Here is a 17,325-nt window from a genome sequence, read left to right on the forward strand (position 1 = left end):
CAAGCTGAACAGAAAAAAGAAAAAAGAATTTAAAAAAATGAGGACTTTAAGAATTCTCAGAAGCAACATCAAGCATACAAACCTTCACACTATAGGGGTCCCAAAAGAAGAGAGAGAAAGGGGCAGAGAATTTGTTTGAAGAAGTAATAGCTGAGCACTTTCATCACCTGGGGAAGAAAACAGACATCCAGGTCCAAGGAGCACAGAGAGTCCCAAAGGAGGTGAACTCAAAGAGGTCCACACCAAGGCACATTATAATTAAACTGGCAAAAATTAAAGATAAAGAGCGAATCCTAAAAGCAGCAAGAGAAAAGCAACTAGCTGTGTACAAGGGAACTCCCATAAGGCTATCGCTGACTTTCTGGTAGACACTTTACAGGCCACAGGGAGTGAAACAATATGTTCAAAGTGATGAAAGGAAAAAACCTACAACCAAGCATACTCTACTTGGCAAGATTATCATTCAAACTTGAAGGAGAGATAAAAAGAGTTTTACAGACAAGCAAAAGCTAGAGTTGAGCACTACTAAACCAGCTATACAAGAAACGTTAAAGGGACTTCTCTAAGTGAAAAAGAAAAAGCCGCAACTAGAAATACAAAAATTATGACAGGAAAACTCTCACTGGTAAAGGCAAACACAGTAAAGGTAATGGACCAACTACCTGTACAGCTAGTAGGAAGATTAAAAGAAAAAAAGTAGTAAAAGCATCTGTATCTAACAGAAGTGGGTAAGGAATACACACAATAAAGATGTAAAATATGACTTCAAAGACATAAATTGTGGAGGTAGGAGTAATAAAAATGTAGGACTACTACACATTTGACCTTAAGAGATCATCAACTTAAAACAGACACCTGTATGTATAGGTTGCTATATATGAGCCTCATAAAACCACAAATTAAAAAAACTATAATAGATGCACAAAACATAAAAAGAAAGGAATCCAAACATAACTTTAAAGACAGCCATCAAATCACAAGGCAAGAGAGAAAAAGAAAAAGAAAGGAACAGAGAAAACTACAAAAACAACCAGAAAACAATTTTTAAAATGCCAATAAGTACACACCTATCAACAATTATTGTCAGTGTACACAGATTAAATGCTCCAGTTAAAGACACAGAGTGGCTGAACAGATAGAAAGAAAGAAAGAAAGAAAGAAAGAAAGAAAGAAAGAAAGAAAGAAAGAAAGAAAGAAAGAAAGAAAAAGAAACAAGACTCATATATATTCTGCCTGAAAGAGACTCACTACAGATCTAAAGACAGAGACAGACTGTAAGGGATGGGATGGAAAGAGTCATTTCATGAAAAAGCTGGGGTAGCAACAGTTATAAGACAAAACAGATTTTAAAACAAAGACTGTAATAAGACACACAGAAGGACATTACATCATAATAAAGGGATCAATCCAAGATGAAGATAGATCAATTAAAAATATGTATGACCCAACATAGGGGCACCTAAATACATAAAGCAAATATTAACAACAGAACGGGAGAAACTGACAGTAATACAATAATAGTAGGGCACTTTAACACCCCACTTACATCAATGGACGGATCATCTACACAGAAAAGCAGTAAGGAAACACTGGACTTAAATGACACATTAGACCAGATGGACTTAATAGATACATAAAACTTTCCAACCCCAAACAGCAGAGTGCACATTCTTTCAAATGAACATGGAATGTTCTCCATGACAGATCACATGCTAGGCCACAAAACAAGCCTCAGTAAATTTAAGAAAACTAAAGTCATATCAAGCATATTTTTTGAACACAATGCTATGAGACTAAAAATAAATAAGAAAAAAATTGCCAAAACCCCACAAACACATGGAAGCTAAACAATATGAAATTAAACAACCAATGGATCACTGAGGAAATCAAAAAGTATATCAAAACAAATGAAAACAAAAACACAATGATCCAAAATCAATGGGACGCAGCAAATAGTTCTAAAAGGGAAGTTTATATCCATAAAGGAGCTAGAAAAAGAAAGAAATAAAACCCAAAGTTAGTAGAAGGAAAGCAATCATAAAAATCAGAGCAGAAATAAATGAAATAGAGACCAAAAAAGAAAGAAAAGGTCAATGAAACTAAAAGCTGGTTCTTTGAAAAGATAAATAAAATTGATAAACCTTTACCATGACTCAAAAAGAAAAAAGGGAGAGCCCAAACCAACAAAATCAGAAATGAAAAAAAGAGAAGTTACACACACACCATAAAAATACAAAGGATCGTAAGAGATTACTGTGACCAATCATACAGCAATAAAACTGACAACCTATTAGAAATGGATAAATTACTAGAAATTTTCATGTCCTAAGACTGAATTAGGAAGGAATACAAAATATGAACAGATTTATTATAAGTAATGAAATTGAATCAATAATAAAACATACTCCCAACAAAAGAAAGTCCAGGACCACAAGGCTTCACAGGAAAATTCTAAAAATATTTAAAAAAGAGTCAACACCTATCCCTCTCAAACTATTTCAAAAACTTGAAGAGAAAGGAATCCTTCCAAACTCATTCTACAAGGCCACTATCACAATGATGTAAAAACCAGACAAAGATGTCACACAAAAAAGAAAATTACAGGCCAATATCACTGATGAACATAGAAGCAAAACTCCTAAAGTAAATATAAGCAAAACAAATTCAACAGCACATTAAAAGGATGAAACAACATGATCAAGTGGGATTTATCACAGGAATGCAAAGTATGGTTCAACATCTACAAATCAATGTGATACAATACACTGATGTGATACACCACATTGACAAACTAAACAATAAAAATCATATGATCACCTCAACAGATGCCAAAAAGGCTTGACAAAATTCAACATCCATTTATGATAAAAACTATCAACAAAGTGGTGTAAAAGGAACATATCTCAACATGATAAAGGTCTTATTTGATGATGACATTGTAGCCCAGGTTTGATATTTGCATGCAAACTTTTAAGTCTATTTTAACTGACCATTTTTTTCATCTCTATTTCAGAAAATTCTACCTTTAATTTCTATCTATCACCCGTAACTAATCCAAATATTAGCAATTAAGGATAAGCAAAAAATGTATATTACTTGATATATAACTTTAAGATTCTAAAATATTGATGCAGGAAAGAGAAATGCTAAACTTCAAATAATCTACCTCAGATTCAATACAGACTTTTAGAACAAGATTTCAGAATGGGACTTCCGGGCAAGATGGCGGAGTAGAAGGACGCTTGTAAGTCACCCTCTCCCACAGATACACCAAGACCCACATCTACAGACCCACTCAGCCAACCAGAGCACCTGCGGAACTCCAACAGATCATTGCCCTCTTCAAAAGATAAAGACGCCAAAAATCTGGTAGGAGAAAAGGAAAAAAGAAAGAACAAAAGGCAAAGCAGCGCGGGACGGGTCCCGTGGGGAGGGAGCGGCAAAGGAGGGCTGGCGCTTGCTCGCTGGGTCTCCCCTCTCCAATTGAGAGGCCAGCGGGACGGAGGGGGAGCCTCCAAGGCTCGGATCTGTACAGAGCAGCCCTTGTCTGACAGAACTAAGTTAAACAGGCACAGAGCATTCCCCCCCCCACCCCCGACACCCAGCCTGAGACGCGGGCCGGCAGCGGCGGACAGGGCCAGGCTGCACAAGCCGGGCGGAGGGTGCAGCTCCAGGGGACTGCAAGGGGCTGGTCGCCGGGGCTGTGGGTGTACAGGACAGAACAACCTGGGCCCTCCATAAAACAGCAAGGTTGATGTGATCTCGGGGGAAGGGTGCATACCCCCATCTCTGAAAACCCACAGAGGCTTTTCAGGGGAGGAGGGGCGGGGCCCAGGCGGAGCCGCCATATTCTCCGGCGCTGAGCACCCAGGCGGGGGCAGAGGCGAAACCTGCGTCCACACCGAAGGGCTTAGCAGCCTCAAGGGCCAGACTGAGACGGGCCTACAGCCCGGGGCAGATAGGATCCGTCCATCCTGGTCCCTCAGAGAACTTGCTCCACAAAGACAAACAAGCAGCTGGGTCTTGGCTCGGAGCAGGGACGAGGCTGCCCCTGGGTCTTCCCCAAGCCCACCCGCGGAGCGCGACCAGGGCGGAGCGCCTACCAGGATGGAGCGTGACCAGGGCGGAGCGCCGAACGGGGCGGAGCGCGACCAGGGCGGAGCGCCGGCGCAGAGCGCGCAGCCGCACAGAGCAGCGGAGCTACCGGCGGCGCAGGCAGGGGCAGAGCGGCCCCCCGCCTGTCGGGCAGGAACACAAACCCTGACCGAGGTGCTGGGAAGGGGCACGACCCGCCCTCCTGCCTGGCCAGTCTGCAACACCTGACTGCGGCATCCGGAGGGGCAGTGACCCGCCCGCCCGCAGCAGAGGAGAGCTGCATCTGACCCCGTGTTAGGGGGAGGCGCGATCGGCTTGCTGACAGGTGCTGGGAGCAGCACAGAAGAGGGCGCCAACGGAGGGCCTATGAAAACAAGCTGAGCTTCCAAAACAGGACGAAGACAGAAGGACATCACATTAAAAGCACACACACTCCAGGAGAACACCGACAAACCCCCCCCCTTTTTTTTTTGGTTTTTGTTTTGTTTTGTTTTCTGTTTTTGTTTTTGTTTTGTTTTAATCTGTTTTTACCTGTTCTATTTTCAATTACTCTCTTAATTTTTACTTCTTAATTCATTTCTATTTCTCTTGGGTTTTGATGTCCTGTTATTGATTAGACACAGGCTTCAAACACATATATTCATCTCCCCACCCCCCTTTTTTTTTTAAGGGTTTTAAAAGGACGTCTCCACCCAATTAATACTCTGCTTCAACCCGCTCTTCTATTATTCATTATACATTGTTTTCAAACCCTCTTTCTCCCTTCTTTTAAAAATCTTTCTCTCTCTCTCTTATTCTTTTCTCTTTTTTTCTTTTTTCTTTTTTTTTCCTAAGTTCTATTCCTAAATAGGCATTAGATAGTAAAATCCTTAAGATCCAAAATAGACAACTGATACTCCATAAACCACAGTGCCAGAGAGGTATGAGCAAGATGAAGAAGCAGAGAAACCTTTCCCAATTAAAAAAACAAGAGGAATCCCCTGAAAGAAAGCTCAATGAAATAGACATCGATAGCCTACTAGATCAAGATTTCAAAAAAGGAGTGATCAAATTGCTGAAGGAATTAAAAGAGATAATGCTTAGAGAAATAAAATATGTCAAAAATGAAATTGAAGCTATAAAGAAGAGCCAAGCAAAATGGGAAAACTCAATGACAGAGATGAGGAATGATCTAACAGCTGTGCAAAGCCGACTAGTTAATGCAGAGGAACGAATTAGTGATCTAGAAGACAGGGCAACAGAAAGCACCCATTCAGAAGAACTACAAGATAAGCAAATAAAAAATAATGATAATAGCATAAGGGACCTATGGGATAATATAAAGCATCCCAATCTTCGCATAATAGGGGTCCCAGAAGGGGAAGAAGGATCAAAGGGAATTGAAAAGGTTTTTGAAGAAATCATGACTGAAAACTTCCCAAACTTAAAGAAGGAATCAGATATCCAAGTACAGGAAGCTCAGAGGGTCCCAAACAGGAAGAACCCAAATAGACCCACACCAAGACATATCATAATCAAGATGGCCAGAGTCAAGGATAAAGAAATGATTCTAAAGGCAGCAAGAGAAAAGCAAAGAGTGAACTACAAGGGAACCCCCATAAGGCTCTCAGCTGATTTCTCTACACAAACACTACAGGCCAGAAGGGAGTGGCAAGATATATTCAAAGCCCTGAATGAAAAAAAGATGCAGCCTAGGATACTTTATCCAGCAAGGCTATCCTTTAGGATAGAAGGAGAAATAAAGAGTTTCACAGACAAAAAAAAGCTGCAGGAGTTTAGCAACACTAAACCCATGCTAAAAGAAATATTGAAAGGGCTATTCTAAATAGAAAAGCAGCAGGATGCTACAGAAATGAGAAACGTACAACTGGAAAGGTGATAACTCATGAATTACAAATAAAGAAAACATGAAATTATAAAAGAAGACATACAAATCACTGAGAGTGGGAGAGGGAGGCAGGGAAATACAGAATTTTTTTCTTTCTTTTTTAAATTTTTTTAACAGTAGGATGGGTTTGAGATCATGTTATTATCAGTTTATTAAAAACGGGTATAGGTTAATAGATTTACAAAGAAGGGTAACCACAAGTCAAAAGTTTACAAGGGAGTCACAAAAATTAAATAAAATCCATGATAATACAAAGGAAAATTACCAAACCACAAAAGGAAGAAGAAAGGAACAAAGAGGATATACCAATTCAACTGCAAAGATAAGTTCAAAATGGCAATAAACACACATCTATCATTAATGACTGTAAATGTTAATGGACTAAATGCTCCAGTCAAAAGACATAGAGTGGCAGAGTGGATAATAAAGCAAGAACCTTCAATATGCTGCATACAAGAGACCCACTTTAGGGAGAAGGACACATATAGATTGAGAGTGAAAGGTTGGAAAAGGATATTCCATGCAAATGGAAAAGCCAAAAAAGCAGGTGTTGCAGTACTGGTTTCAGACAAAATAGACTTTAAAACAAAGGCCATAAAGAAAGATAAAGAAGGACATTTTATAATGATTAAAGGAGTGATACAAGATGAAGATATTACACTCGTTAATATATATGCACCCAATATAGGAGCACCTAAGTACATACAAGAATTACTAACAGAGATAAAGGGGGATATTGATGGGAATACAATCATAGTTGGAGATTTTAACACTGCATTAACATCACTAGACAGATCTTCCAGACAGAAAATAAACAAGGCAACAGAGAAATTAAATACTACAATAGAAAAACTAGATTTGGTGGATATTTTCAGAGCTTTACACCCCCAAAAAATAGAATATACATTCTTTTCAAGTGCACATGGAACATTTTCCAGGATCGATCATGTACTTGGACACAAAAGAAACCTCAACAAATTTAAGAAGATAGAAATTATCTCAAGCATCTTTACTGACCACAATGCCATGAAACTGGAAATCAACAACAGAGAAACAAAGGAGAAAAAAAGAAAAGCATGGAGATTAAACAATATGTTAGTGAAAAAACAATGGATCAATGAGGAAATCAAAGCTGAAATTAATCCCACTCCTGGGCTTGTACCCAGAAGGAAATCTACTTCAGGATGACACCTGTACCCCAATGTTCATAGCAGCACTATTTACAATAGCCAAAACATGGAAACAACCTAAATGTCCATCAACAGGTGACTGGATAAAGAAGAGGTGGTATATTTATACAATGGAATACTACTCAGCCATAAAAACCGACAACATAATGCCATTTGCAGCAACATGGATGCTCCTAGAGAATGTCATTCTAAGTGAAGTAAGCCAGAAAGAGAAAGAAAAATACCATATGAGATCGCTCATATGTGGAATCTATAAAACAAAAACAAACAAACAAACAAAAACAAAGCATAAATACAGGACAGAAATAGACTCATGGACAGAGAATACAGACTTGTGGTTACCGGGGGGGGGGGGGGGGGGGGCGGGGTAGAGGGTGGGAAGGGATAGACTGGGATTTCAAAATTGTAGAACAGATAAACAAGATTACACTGTATAGCACAGGGAAATATACACAAAATGTTATGATAAATCACAGAGAAAAAAATGTGACAATGAGTGTGTATATGTCCATGTATGACTGAAAAATTGTACTGAACACTGGAATTTGACACAACACTGTAAAATGATTATGAATCAATAAAAATGTAAAAAAAAAAAAACTACAGCAATAGAAAGGAGTGGAATTTTTACTCAACTAAATATTGTTTGCATGTCATTATCCCAAAGACTTTATTTGAACATTAGCATTCATTCCTTTTGGTTTTTTATTTTAATTAAATATTGAATTGATAGAGAAAAGTAGTATAACATATGTATGTTATAAATAGTCAAATGAGAATTACCATCGGTGCACCCACCACCCAGCTTACAATTACCAGTACTTGGGAAGACCCCTGTGTGCTTCTTGCTGCATCCTTCCTCCATCTTCTCCGTGAACCAGGAATATACACTATCTTGCTTTTATTTATAGTTTACCATCCATGTCCATATCAATAAGCAATATTTTTAGCTTAGCATTTTAAAACTTCAGATGAAATGAGCTCATTCTGTATCTGATTTGCTTTTTAAATTGAATAGTATTTTTTCTGGGATTCATCCTGTTGATAAGAGCTGGGATCCATTTGTTTTCACTATTTCGTGCTATTTCATGGAATGACTCTACCACAATATATTTAGCTGTTCTACTCTCTTTTAAGGGGGGTTTGTAACCCAGTCCTATGTTACTTATTTAGCTTTCTCTCAAATCGTTCCTAGCTGTACTACTCTTGATGGCCATTTAGGTTGTTTCCGATTTGGGTCTATTATGATGGTGCTACTGTGAACATTCTTGACTCTTCCAGTGCTCGAGTACAGGATTTCTCCTAGGGGTCGAATTGCTGGGCATGACAACCTCCAACTTTACTAGATAATAACACATTGTTTTTCGGTTTTTTTATTGCACCAATTTACACTCCCCCTGTTAGTGTATGAGTTTCAGTTGTTCTGCATCCTTGCCAACATTTGATATTATTAGATTTTTTCACTTTTGCCACTTTGATGGGTGTAAACAGAATTTATTTTGTTTTAACTTGCCTTTTTAGATTACACAAGAAGTCAGTCCTCTTCTCAAAGGTGTACTGTGATCCATGTTTCTTCTGAGAAGTGCCAGTTCCAGTTTTTTGCCACATTCTTTCATTTATCCACCCAAGAGTTACTTGAAATGCTACTCTGTGCCAAGTACAGTCATAGTCTTGAGGATACATGGACGAATATGACATAGACCCTGTCCTCATGAAGTTTTGGCTTACTATCACTTTATTGCCTCCAGGGATCATACTAATTATCAAGACCGAAAAACAGCAACAAATGTGAGCACCAATTATGTGATTATCACTTTGCAAGACAGAAGAAGTATATTTTATGAACTCGGACCTCAAGGAATTTACAAAACCATAACTTACACAAAACAGCAAATCATTAAAAAGCACTGTATATTACATATATTATGGAAATTCAGAGGATGTGATAAAGCAGGAAAAAAGTAATTGATCAAGTGTGTCCATGGTTTAAATTTAAGTTGCTTTACTTTTATGTAACTAATGTAAAAACATTTTCCTATAGCCTACTTATTAAAGGAGGAAGATGGGGGAAATTACCATTTTTAAGTCAATAAAGAAATAGTGATCAACATGAAAAAAAAAAGATTTCAGAAAGATTAAACTTAATAAATTATTTGGGATTAGTTCCTGCCTAGGATAAAATAATAATTTTTTCAAAAGTAACTATGATATCCTAAAGTAAAACAAACACTCTATAGAATAATGGTGTAAGTGCTCATCAAAAGGTCATAAAACACTAAAGAAGCTGGTAAAAGACTAATCATATTATAGACTAGAGGAGGGGAAAAGGAAAAGAGAACAATTTTCTTATAAGAGCTGGGGGATGGGTTTGAGGAGAGAGAAAGAACCGAACAGAAAAAAAGGTGAATTTCATGAAGTTCCTGAAATAATCTCAATGCATTCATTGGTACTATTTTTTAAGGTATATAGCTGTGTGATAGGTTTAAATTGTTTACCTCATTTTCTGTTCCCACATCCAGCATGACAGGCAGACATTCTTGGGGATTCACCCCTCCACAAGCTGTATACAGAGCCAGTTTACCCACAGGGATGCCCATTCCATTACAGCCAAGGTCTCCCAAGCCAAGAATACGCTCTCCATCAGTCACCACAATAGCCTCGAAGAAAAAGAAAAAGTATCTATTAATAAAAGTTTGCAAATCCTGGGGCAGAGTTCCTATTTTCTGAAGTTAATACTTCTGCATTGAAATACTAAGCTGTCAAAAAACATAAATTGGAGGGAAGGGTATAGCTCAGTGGCAGAGTGCATGCTTAATGTGCATGAGGTCATGGGTTCAATCCCCAGTACCTCCATTTAAATAAATGAATAAATAAATAAACCCAATTATCCCCCCAAAATAAAAAATTTTTTAAAAAACCACAAATTGAATACACATGAAAAAAATTTATATGATCATAAATGTGGAAGAGTGGGGAGACTAAATTTGACATATGTATTTTAAATACATATATGATTAATTTAGTTATTGAAAAAAGAAGAGAAGGTACATACATAAAAATTCAAACAACCCAAACAACTCAGTCTTTAATCAAGAGGTGCAAGAGGGAAGAATACAGGTAAATAAGAGTTCAAACTGGGAACCAGAGTGAAACCTAGAACAGGTTTGAAATTAGGCACATCCACTTTGAGTACAATTACAGGAGTGCCCATGGCTACAGAATGCGTAATTGCTCACTGGTCCACAATCATCTGATCTTTACTTTATGCATCCTCCTAATTTCACGAGGTTGATCCACCCTCTTTAACTCCTATAACCACTGGATATTGTTCTACCATCTTCGAAATATGCCAAGCACGGTCTGCTACAACTCTTACCTGAAAACCTTCCAGTAGACTTAATGAATTGTGCTTAATTTGTTTCTAATCATCGTGAATATCTATGAAGCATACATTTTAACCATGTGAGGATTTTAATTCTATGAAATCTGATATCTTTACTGAAATGAATGCACCTATTCCTTTTATTCTGTGATTCATGGCCATTACATGAATTTAAGCAGAACCAATCTTGTGAAATCAAATTTATCAGGTTTTCTATAGACTGCTACCCTTATATCCATACAGCCTTGAAAAAAGTGTCAGTTGTTTGACCTTGGATAAACTGAAGTAAAGTTTCTGTTTCTTATTTATAACAATGGGAATAATAAAGGTATTTTTCAGAGTAGCTGCAAAAAATTAGGAACCGACTCTGTTTTGCTCACTACTTTCCACCAACACCTAGCACAGCATTTGGCACACAGTAAACAATCAATAAACATTAGTTAACTGAATAAATCTGATTCAGTAAGCTGAAATCATGATACACAAAGGACTTACCACAGTATGCAGTACATTACAAATTCTCAAAAATTGTAGGTATTAATACTATTATCATAAGGACTAATGTACAAAGTCATGGCACTTTAGAAGTAAAGGGGAATTTAGAGTACATTCAGTCTATCCCTCTTATAGATTAGGAAACTGAAGATCCGAGAACTGAAATAATTTACCTCAAGTGATTTACCTGGTTAATATCAAAGAACCAGACCCTGGGTGTGCTAACTCCTAGTGCGGTGTTTTTCTACCATACTACACTGCAGGACACATTGAAAGTATTTTTGAGGTCTTTTCATTTAATTTTCCATTCACTTATATTATGCAGCTCTTAAAGAACTGCCTTAAAAGTAAATACATCTGAGAGATGGATTAAAATTATTTTTGCATATTCCATAAAGCTGACCTTTGTCAAATTTTCCATGTCTAATTGCAAAGGATCAATATGTTAGGTTGCTTTGAAGAAGGAAACTTGATACCACTGAGTTAGTTTGAGAAAGATAAATACTGCAGAAAACTATAGCTGTGGGTTATTATTATTATTATTATTATTATTATTATTACTACTACTGTTCTTTTTTCAGAGGGGGTAGGTAAATTTATCTATCTATTGGGAGATATGGGGATTGAACCCAGGACCTCGGCACGCGCTCCACCACTGAGCTTCCGCCCTCCCCTGCTTTTTAAATTCAAGCCAAATTTTCAAAGTCCAAATGTATAATATTTAATGATTTTATTGATTGTACTATCACAAATAGAGGCACTTTCATATAACACTGATAATGTATACTTTTATGAATGTGTTCCTTAAGCAAGTAAAGTCCAGTTGGCCCACATAGACTTTTAAATATTTTTATAAGATATTTTATAAGGAGAACAACATTGTCATATAACTTAGTTATGATCTGAATAATTTATGTAATGCTTTCCAGGTTTCCTTACAGATATTTAAACCCAAAGAGTTGTTACTTATCATTTTCATCTGTTTCAGATTTTTTGAAAGAGGCGTTTAAAATAACAGCATTTTCATTTACTTTTGATAATATTTTTAAGTTAAACTAAATATATGTCTTGAATACAAAGTCAAAGGAAACCATTATCGTTTTCTGTTTTTTCATACTTTCTATTCCCTAAGCAATTCTCTCATCTTAAGCTATTAAATTATATAAATATACCATGCATATTTATAGAGGTGGCAGTTGTTTGAGCAATCTTTAAGCTCTGTTTTGATGAATTTGCTATTTTAGCTCACTTTTCGCCTCATTACAAATATACATTTATACTATTTAGTTCATAAACATTTCAAAATTAAAGAGTAGGTTTTAATAGTGAAGGTATCCTCTGAAATTCAAAAAAAAGTGTTATATATACAGTTTATCACCAAATTAATATTCCCTTGCTTTTGTTTTTATCTGCTTTATCTCCTGCTTAAGAAAAATAGAGCAGTTGGAGGTTTTCTGTATCATAATTAAGTTCCAATTGCACAAGAACACATCATTCTCTTCCCGAACTTAATACCTACATTCATTCATATGCTTCATTCTTAGGGCAGTATATTCTTCCCCTTCTAATATCAAAGGCTAGATTTAAGTTCCAGCTTTGCTAGAACAATTTCTTAACTTTTCCAGCCTTCTCTGAATGAATGAATATGGCACTTCTAATTTATACAGACAGTTAAATTACACATTGTCTCATAATAGATTGCCTTTGTTTCATATGCACTTTCAACTACATATCTCACTCTTCAATTGCCTATTACAATAAACAGGTGCAATTTATTAAGTGCCTACTATGTGCCAGGCACTCTGCTAGACTTTTTAAATGACAGTAGGTATAGTTAGGATCAGGACTATCAGGGAGAGGGGTGTGGATATAGCTCGGTGGTAGGGGGCATGCTTAGCATGCACAAGGTCCTGGGTTCAATCCCCAGTGCTTCCATGTAAAAAAAAATTCAGTGAGGGGCCCATAATAGGAGTTAAAAGGATAAAGGCAGGCTATCAATGAAGTGAAATATTCAGAAATCACTAGTAGCAAGAACATGAAGCAAGATGATTGCTTACTGCCTAGCTGTTAGGATTGGAGAGATATTAGTTAAGACCTCTCTACCCTAGAACTATTTCCTATATTGACTCATTCTTCAAATCATCTCTAGAGCCCTGGTTAAAAAAAAAAGTAAGTACCCTTCCACTTAGAGGATCAGACATTCATACTTCATAGAATTTACACATCCTGAGGGTAGTTCCTAAGAAAAGGGTCTGTGGACAATGCTGTCTACTTGGTGGGAGAAATGGTGAGGGAGCAACTTAGATGGGGAGAGGGAAATAGCTGGGAAGACTGGGAACAGTGGACAACATTTTGTTTTACAAGTTTACCTAGCATGAACCTTAAAGAGCAGATTGCATCAGTTCAAGCCACAGCTGCTCAACAGGAAAGATGATTAAGGGACGTCGTATGTCAGAACCAGAGCTGAAGTGCCTTGTATCACAAAAAAGGCATAACCTTATTCAATCTTAGTCCTTGAAGATACCACAAAGTTGCCTGGCACCAGATACCACAGAGAGGAAAAAGGGAGCCAAGGAGGTAGGTTGTAAGTACATCTCACATTCCCTAGACCAGGAAGGTGGTACCACGAGTGCCACACTGGAGAGCGAGGGCTGGGAAGCCGGCACTCAGTTCCCACCACCACTACCACTGTGCACCACCGTGTACCCCATCTGTGCCTTCCTTTCCTCACGGAATTATCATGACACTGCATAAATTAATCCAGGTAAAGTGTCTCACTCAGAAAGCTACCAAATGTCAATACTATTGTTATTTTGTTTTCGTTAGCTCACTCCCAGAGGGAGGTCGGGGGAGGTATTTCACCACCATGACAAAGGAAATGAATGAACAGATTTTTTTTCTCGGTTTCCTTGATTCCTCTTAGTGGATGATTACACACAGAAGGTATGAAAAAGGAGTTTGCTTAAAGAAATTCAGACACCACTTCAACATTTTTCAGTATCAACGTCACTTATAATGAATAAAGATATACTAAGAAATTTGATAGAAATAATAAGAAAACAGTCTGTAAATGGTCTCAGAATACAATTTATCCACTATGTCAAAATCAAAGGCATATAAATTAGGTGACTCACTAGAAAAGCTAATGAATGCTACCTGGTATCATGAGAAGTGTCCATATACTATGAAACAGGACAGATTTGCCACAGTGGAAAGGGTGGTAACTAACTTACCTTAATGACATCCTCTGGCCATGCATTAAGGACTGAAGCAATGTGCCCTCGATCGTGGATGCTAATAAAGAGACCTCTGCCAGGAAAAAAGAAGTCGTTTTAACTCACTTCAAACTTGTCAACCTATCATGGACATTTAAAAAAATATTCAAACCCACTTACTATATCTCTATTTTTATCAAACTAGTGAAAATTATTTCCTTAAACAAATAAGGGACAGGACACTTAGAAGTAAGGAAAACATTATTTTAAACCATACATTAACATCTACAATACAGGTAGGTTCATACTTTTATTACATATTCTTAAATATTTTCAGGGGGTGTGGCTGTGTGCTAATAAAACCTTATTTACAAATACAGGCAGCTGACTAGACTGGCCCTTGGTCCATACTTTACTGACTCCTGAATTAGGTACACAGAGCATGCAATAAAAACAGGCAATCAAAAACAGTTTGTAAAATAAGGCAAATTTCTCAAAACTCTGCTTTAGAGATTCCCAGTGCCACGTCTTTAAATTCACATATTCGGCAACTCAGTAACTCCTCTATCATGCCTCCCTTTCCTCCCACAGAAGTGAACTGAGGGACGGGCCAGCTGGACAGTGATTGTAACAAGAAATATTTTATAACTAAAGGAACATTCACTACTTTCATATATAGAGAATTTAGATAGCATTATCATTTCCGCTCATATTCATTTACAGTCTTCACTAAATAAGATAATACGCAGAAAAGCACTTTGAAAAACAGCATGAAGCGCGTGTGGACAGGCATTTTCAGGGCTGAAGTGATGGGATGTGAGCCAGGCAGTCCTTCCAGGACTGACTTGTGAAACCCTGAAACCGAGTCCCCACAAAACAGAGTTCCCTTACTGAGTCTATGATTCATCTCTCTATCCAAAACTTCATTCTCTTTCTTGTGCCCTCTGACCTCAATCCGGTGCTCCCGGAACACCAATCAACCGGGGTCAGCTGACTAAAATGGATGCTGCTGGTGACACTGCTAACACACTAACACTGCTGTTGTTGATAACCTGGTTGATGCACTAAAACTGCTCTTAAGGATATTATTACTAACAAACAAACTCAGGTTGTCTCTCCAGGGTAAGACACTAACAGACCCCCAAGGCATGGGCCACCTGGCCAGAGAATCTTAAACCAGATACGTCCTGAATCCCGGAATTACGGTTTAGAAACGTCACAGGAGGGCGATTAACCCCAGCCGCTTTGTTCTTTCCCTTTTGAAAAAACACCCTTAACTCAAGGACCAAGCGGGAGTGGATCTGGGGCTTGTCTCCTACTCCGTTTCTTGGCACCCTGCAAGATACCCTTCCTTAGCTGCAACCTCCCGCTGGCAAAGTCCGGCTTTCTGCACCCCAGGCAAGCAGGCGCACGAGTCTTTTGTTCGGTTTCACTTGATTCTTTGATCTGTGGTCTCAGCTGCCAGCAATTCTGTTATTTAGACCGTCAACTGTCAGCTTTAACACTGCTCCCCGACTGCTCCCCCATTTCCCATGAAAGCCTAACACAATTTCACAAATTAAAATAAAAAACTTGTAAACCTCTTAACCTCACTTAAAAGGTGTGCTTTAGCATTGTGAAATATGACTCGAGTGCAGAGAACCACACACGTACAAGGGCACAGCTTGAAGAACTGTTTACAGCAACCACCCTTCTATCCTCTCTCCTTCAGAGCAGAACCCTCGGAAGACTTGGGTCTTCTTATTGCCTTTGTATCCTTACCTCCTGTTCTTCCTTCATTCTACTAAACAGGCGTTTTCCCCTCACTTCTCCGCAAAACAACAAAGGCACTGATGACTGATATCTGATTAAAGGCGAAGGTCAACTCTCAACTCTCACCCTACTCGACGTCTCAACTGTGTTTGACGTGCCTTTCAGTGTTAGGTGCGCAATGAAGATTCTCAGACTTCTATCTTCAACCTTGACTCCTCCCTTGAGCCCCAAACCGTACATCTAACTATGCACTTAATTCTCTCATCACTCAGGCCTCAACCCACACCTAAGTTCCTCCGACAGGCCTTCTCTGATAACAGCTGTGCAAACACCTAACCATCTTCCTGATACTTACAAGTATCCGAAATCATCTTAGTTATTTTCTCATAGGTCTGCTGTCTGTCTCGTCCCTGCCACCAGCCCCAGGACGCACAGACACGAAGCAGCAAGTTCCTTAAGTACAGAGACTCTCTATTTGCCACATTTGTAGGCCTGATGCCTCTAACTGTGCTAACATAGGGAATGTGTCCAACAGTATGTGCTGACTTCAGGGCTGAAAAAATAAGGTTTCTGGAGTCAAAAAAAATTTAAGTACAGAAAGCATGAAATAAACCCAGGCTTACACTAACTTATTAAGTGACCAAAAATTATATTATGATAGTAAGTGCCACAAGCAGATTACTGACAACGGTCTGACTCAACAAAAACACTAATTTACCAAGCTGGCCCTAAACTGCACCACTTCCTGGGGGGTTTTGCTGTTTAATATGAATTTATTTTGTTTCTCCAAAATAATTATAAGCTCTTTATAGGTTGTATATTTCTTTTGGATCCCTGTCATATCCAACTGTGCAATTAACAAGATCTCAATAAATAACTGTCAAACTTAAATGAAATATATTTGGACTTTCTAAAGACGGCAATTTGGCTAAATTATTCTAAGAGGTTCCTGGCAATATACCATTAAGTAATGTTCCTTGGGAACTTGTTAGTTAGCCAAAGTTCTCCAAGTAACAGTGGTCTCAGGAAACAGGATCATTTTTTTTTAAATGAGAGAGACAATGAATGTATTAAAATCTGCATCAATTAAATGTCGAAGTTTATCACACAAATAGTTGAGTACTACTTCAGTGGAGAGCCATCTGGTCACCTGTAATCTCTTGCACTGAGCAGACATTCATTTGTGGCAAAAGTGCTTACATTTAGGGAGAACTCAGTAAATGAACAATCTGTCATATTCCACCAAAGTCAAGCATTTTGATAGGATAATTTGTAATACTTCCTGGAATGTTTCCTTGACCAGAAATC

General features: G+C 38.1%; 1 protein-coding gene and 1 non-coding gene across 3 annotated transcripts in view; one reads left to right on the forward strand and one right to left on the reverse strand.

Annotated features, from left to right (window-relative positions):
- Positions 1-17,325, reverse strand: part of ME1 (malic enzyme 1) — a 179,829-nt gene that overhangs the window by 96,336 nt on the left and 66,168 nt on the right. For both annotated transcript variants that reach the window (XM_072965568.1, XM_072965569.1), the window contains exons 4-5: positions 14,284-14,359; positions 9,669-9,830 (exon numbers count right to left, since the gene is read on the reverse strand). In XM_072965568.1, coding sequence (XP_072821669.1) covers positions 9,669-9,830; positions 14,284-14,359 — 238 coding nt within the window. The remainder of the gene's footprint in view (positions 1-9,668; positions 9,831-14,283; positions 14,360-17,325) is intronic.
- Positions 9,953-10,026, forward strand: TRNAI-AAU (transfer RNA isoleucine (anticodon AAU)). Its single transcript has one exon. It is a non-coding gene; the product is annotated as a tRNA-Ile (tRNA).

The sequence above is a fragment of the Vicugna pacos genome, chromosome 8 (assembly GCF_048564905.1).
Source record: "Vicugna pacos chromosome 8, VicPac4, whole genome shotgun sequence".
NCBI classification, from domain to species: Eukaryota; Metazoa; Chordata; class Mammalia; order Artiodactyla; family Camelidae; genus Vicugna; species Vicugna pacos.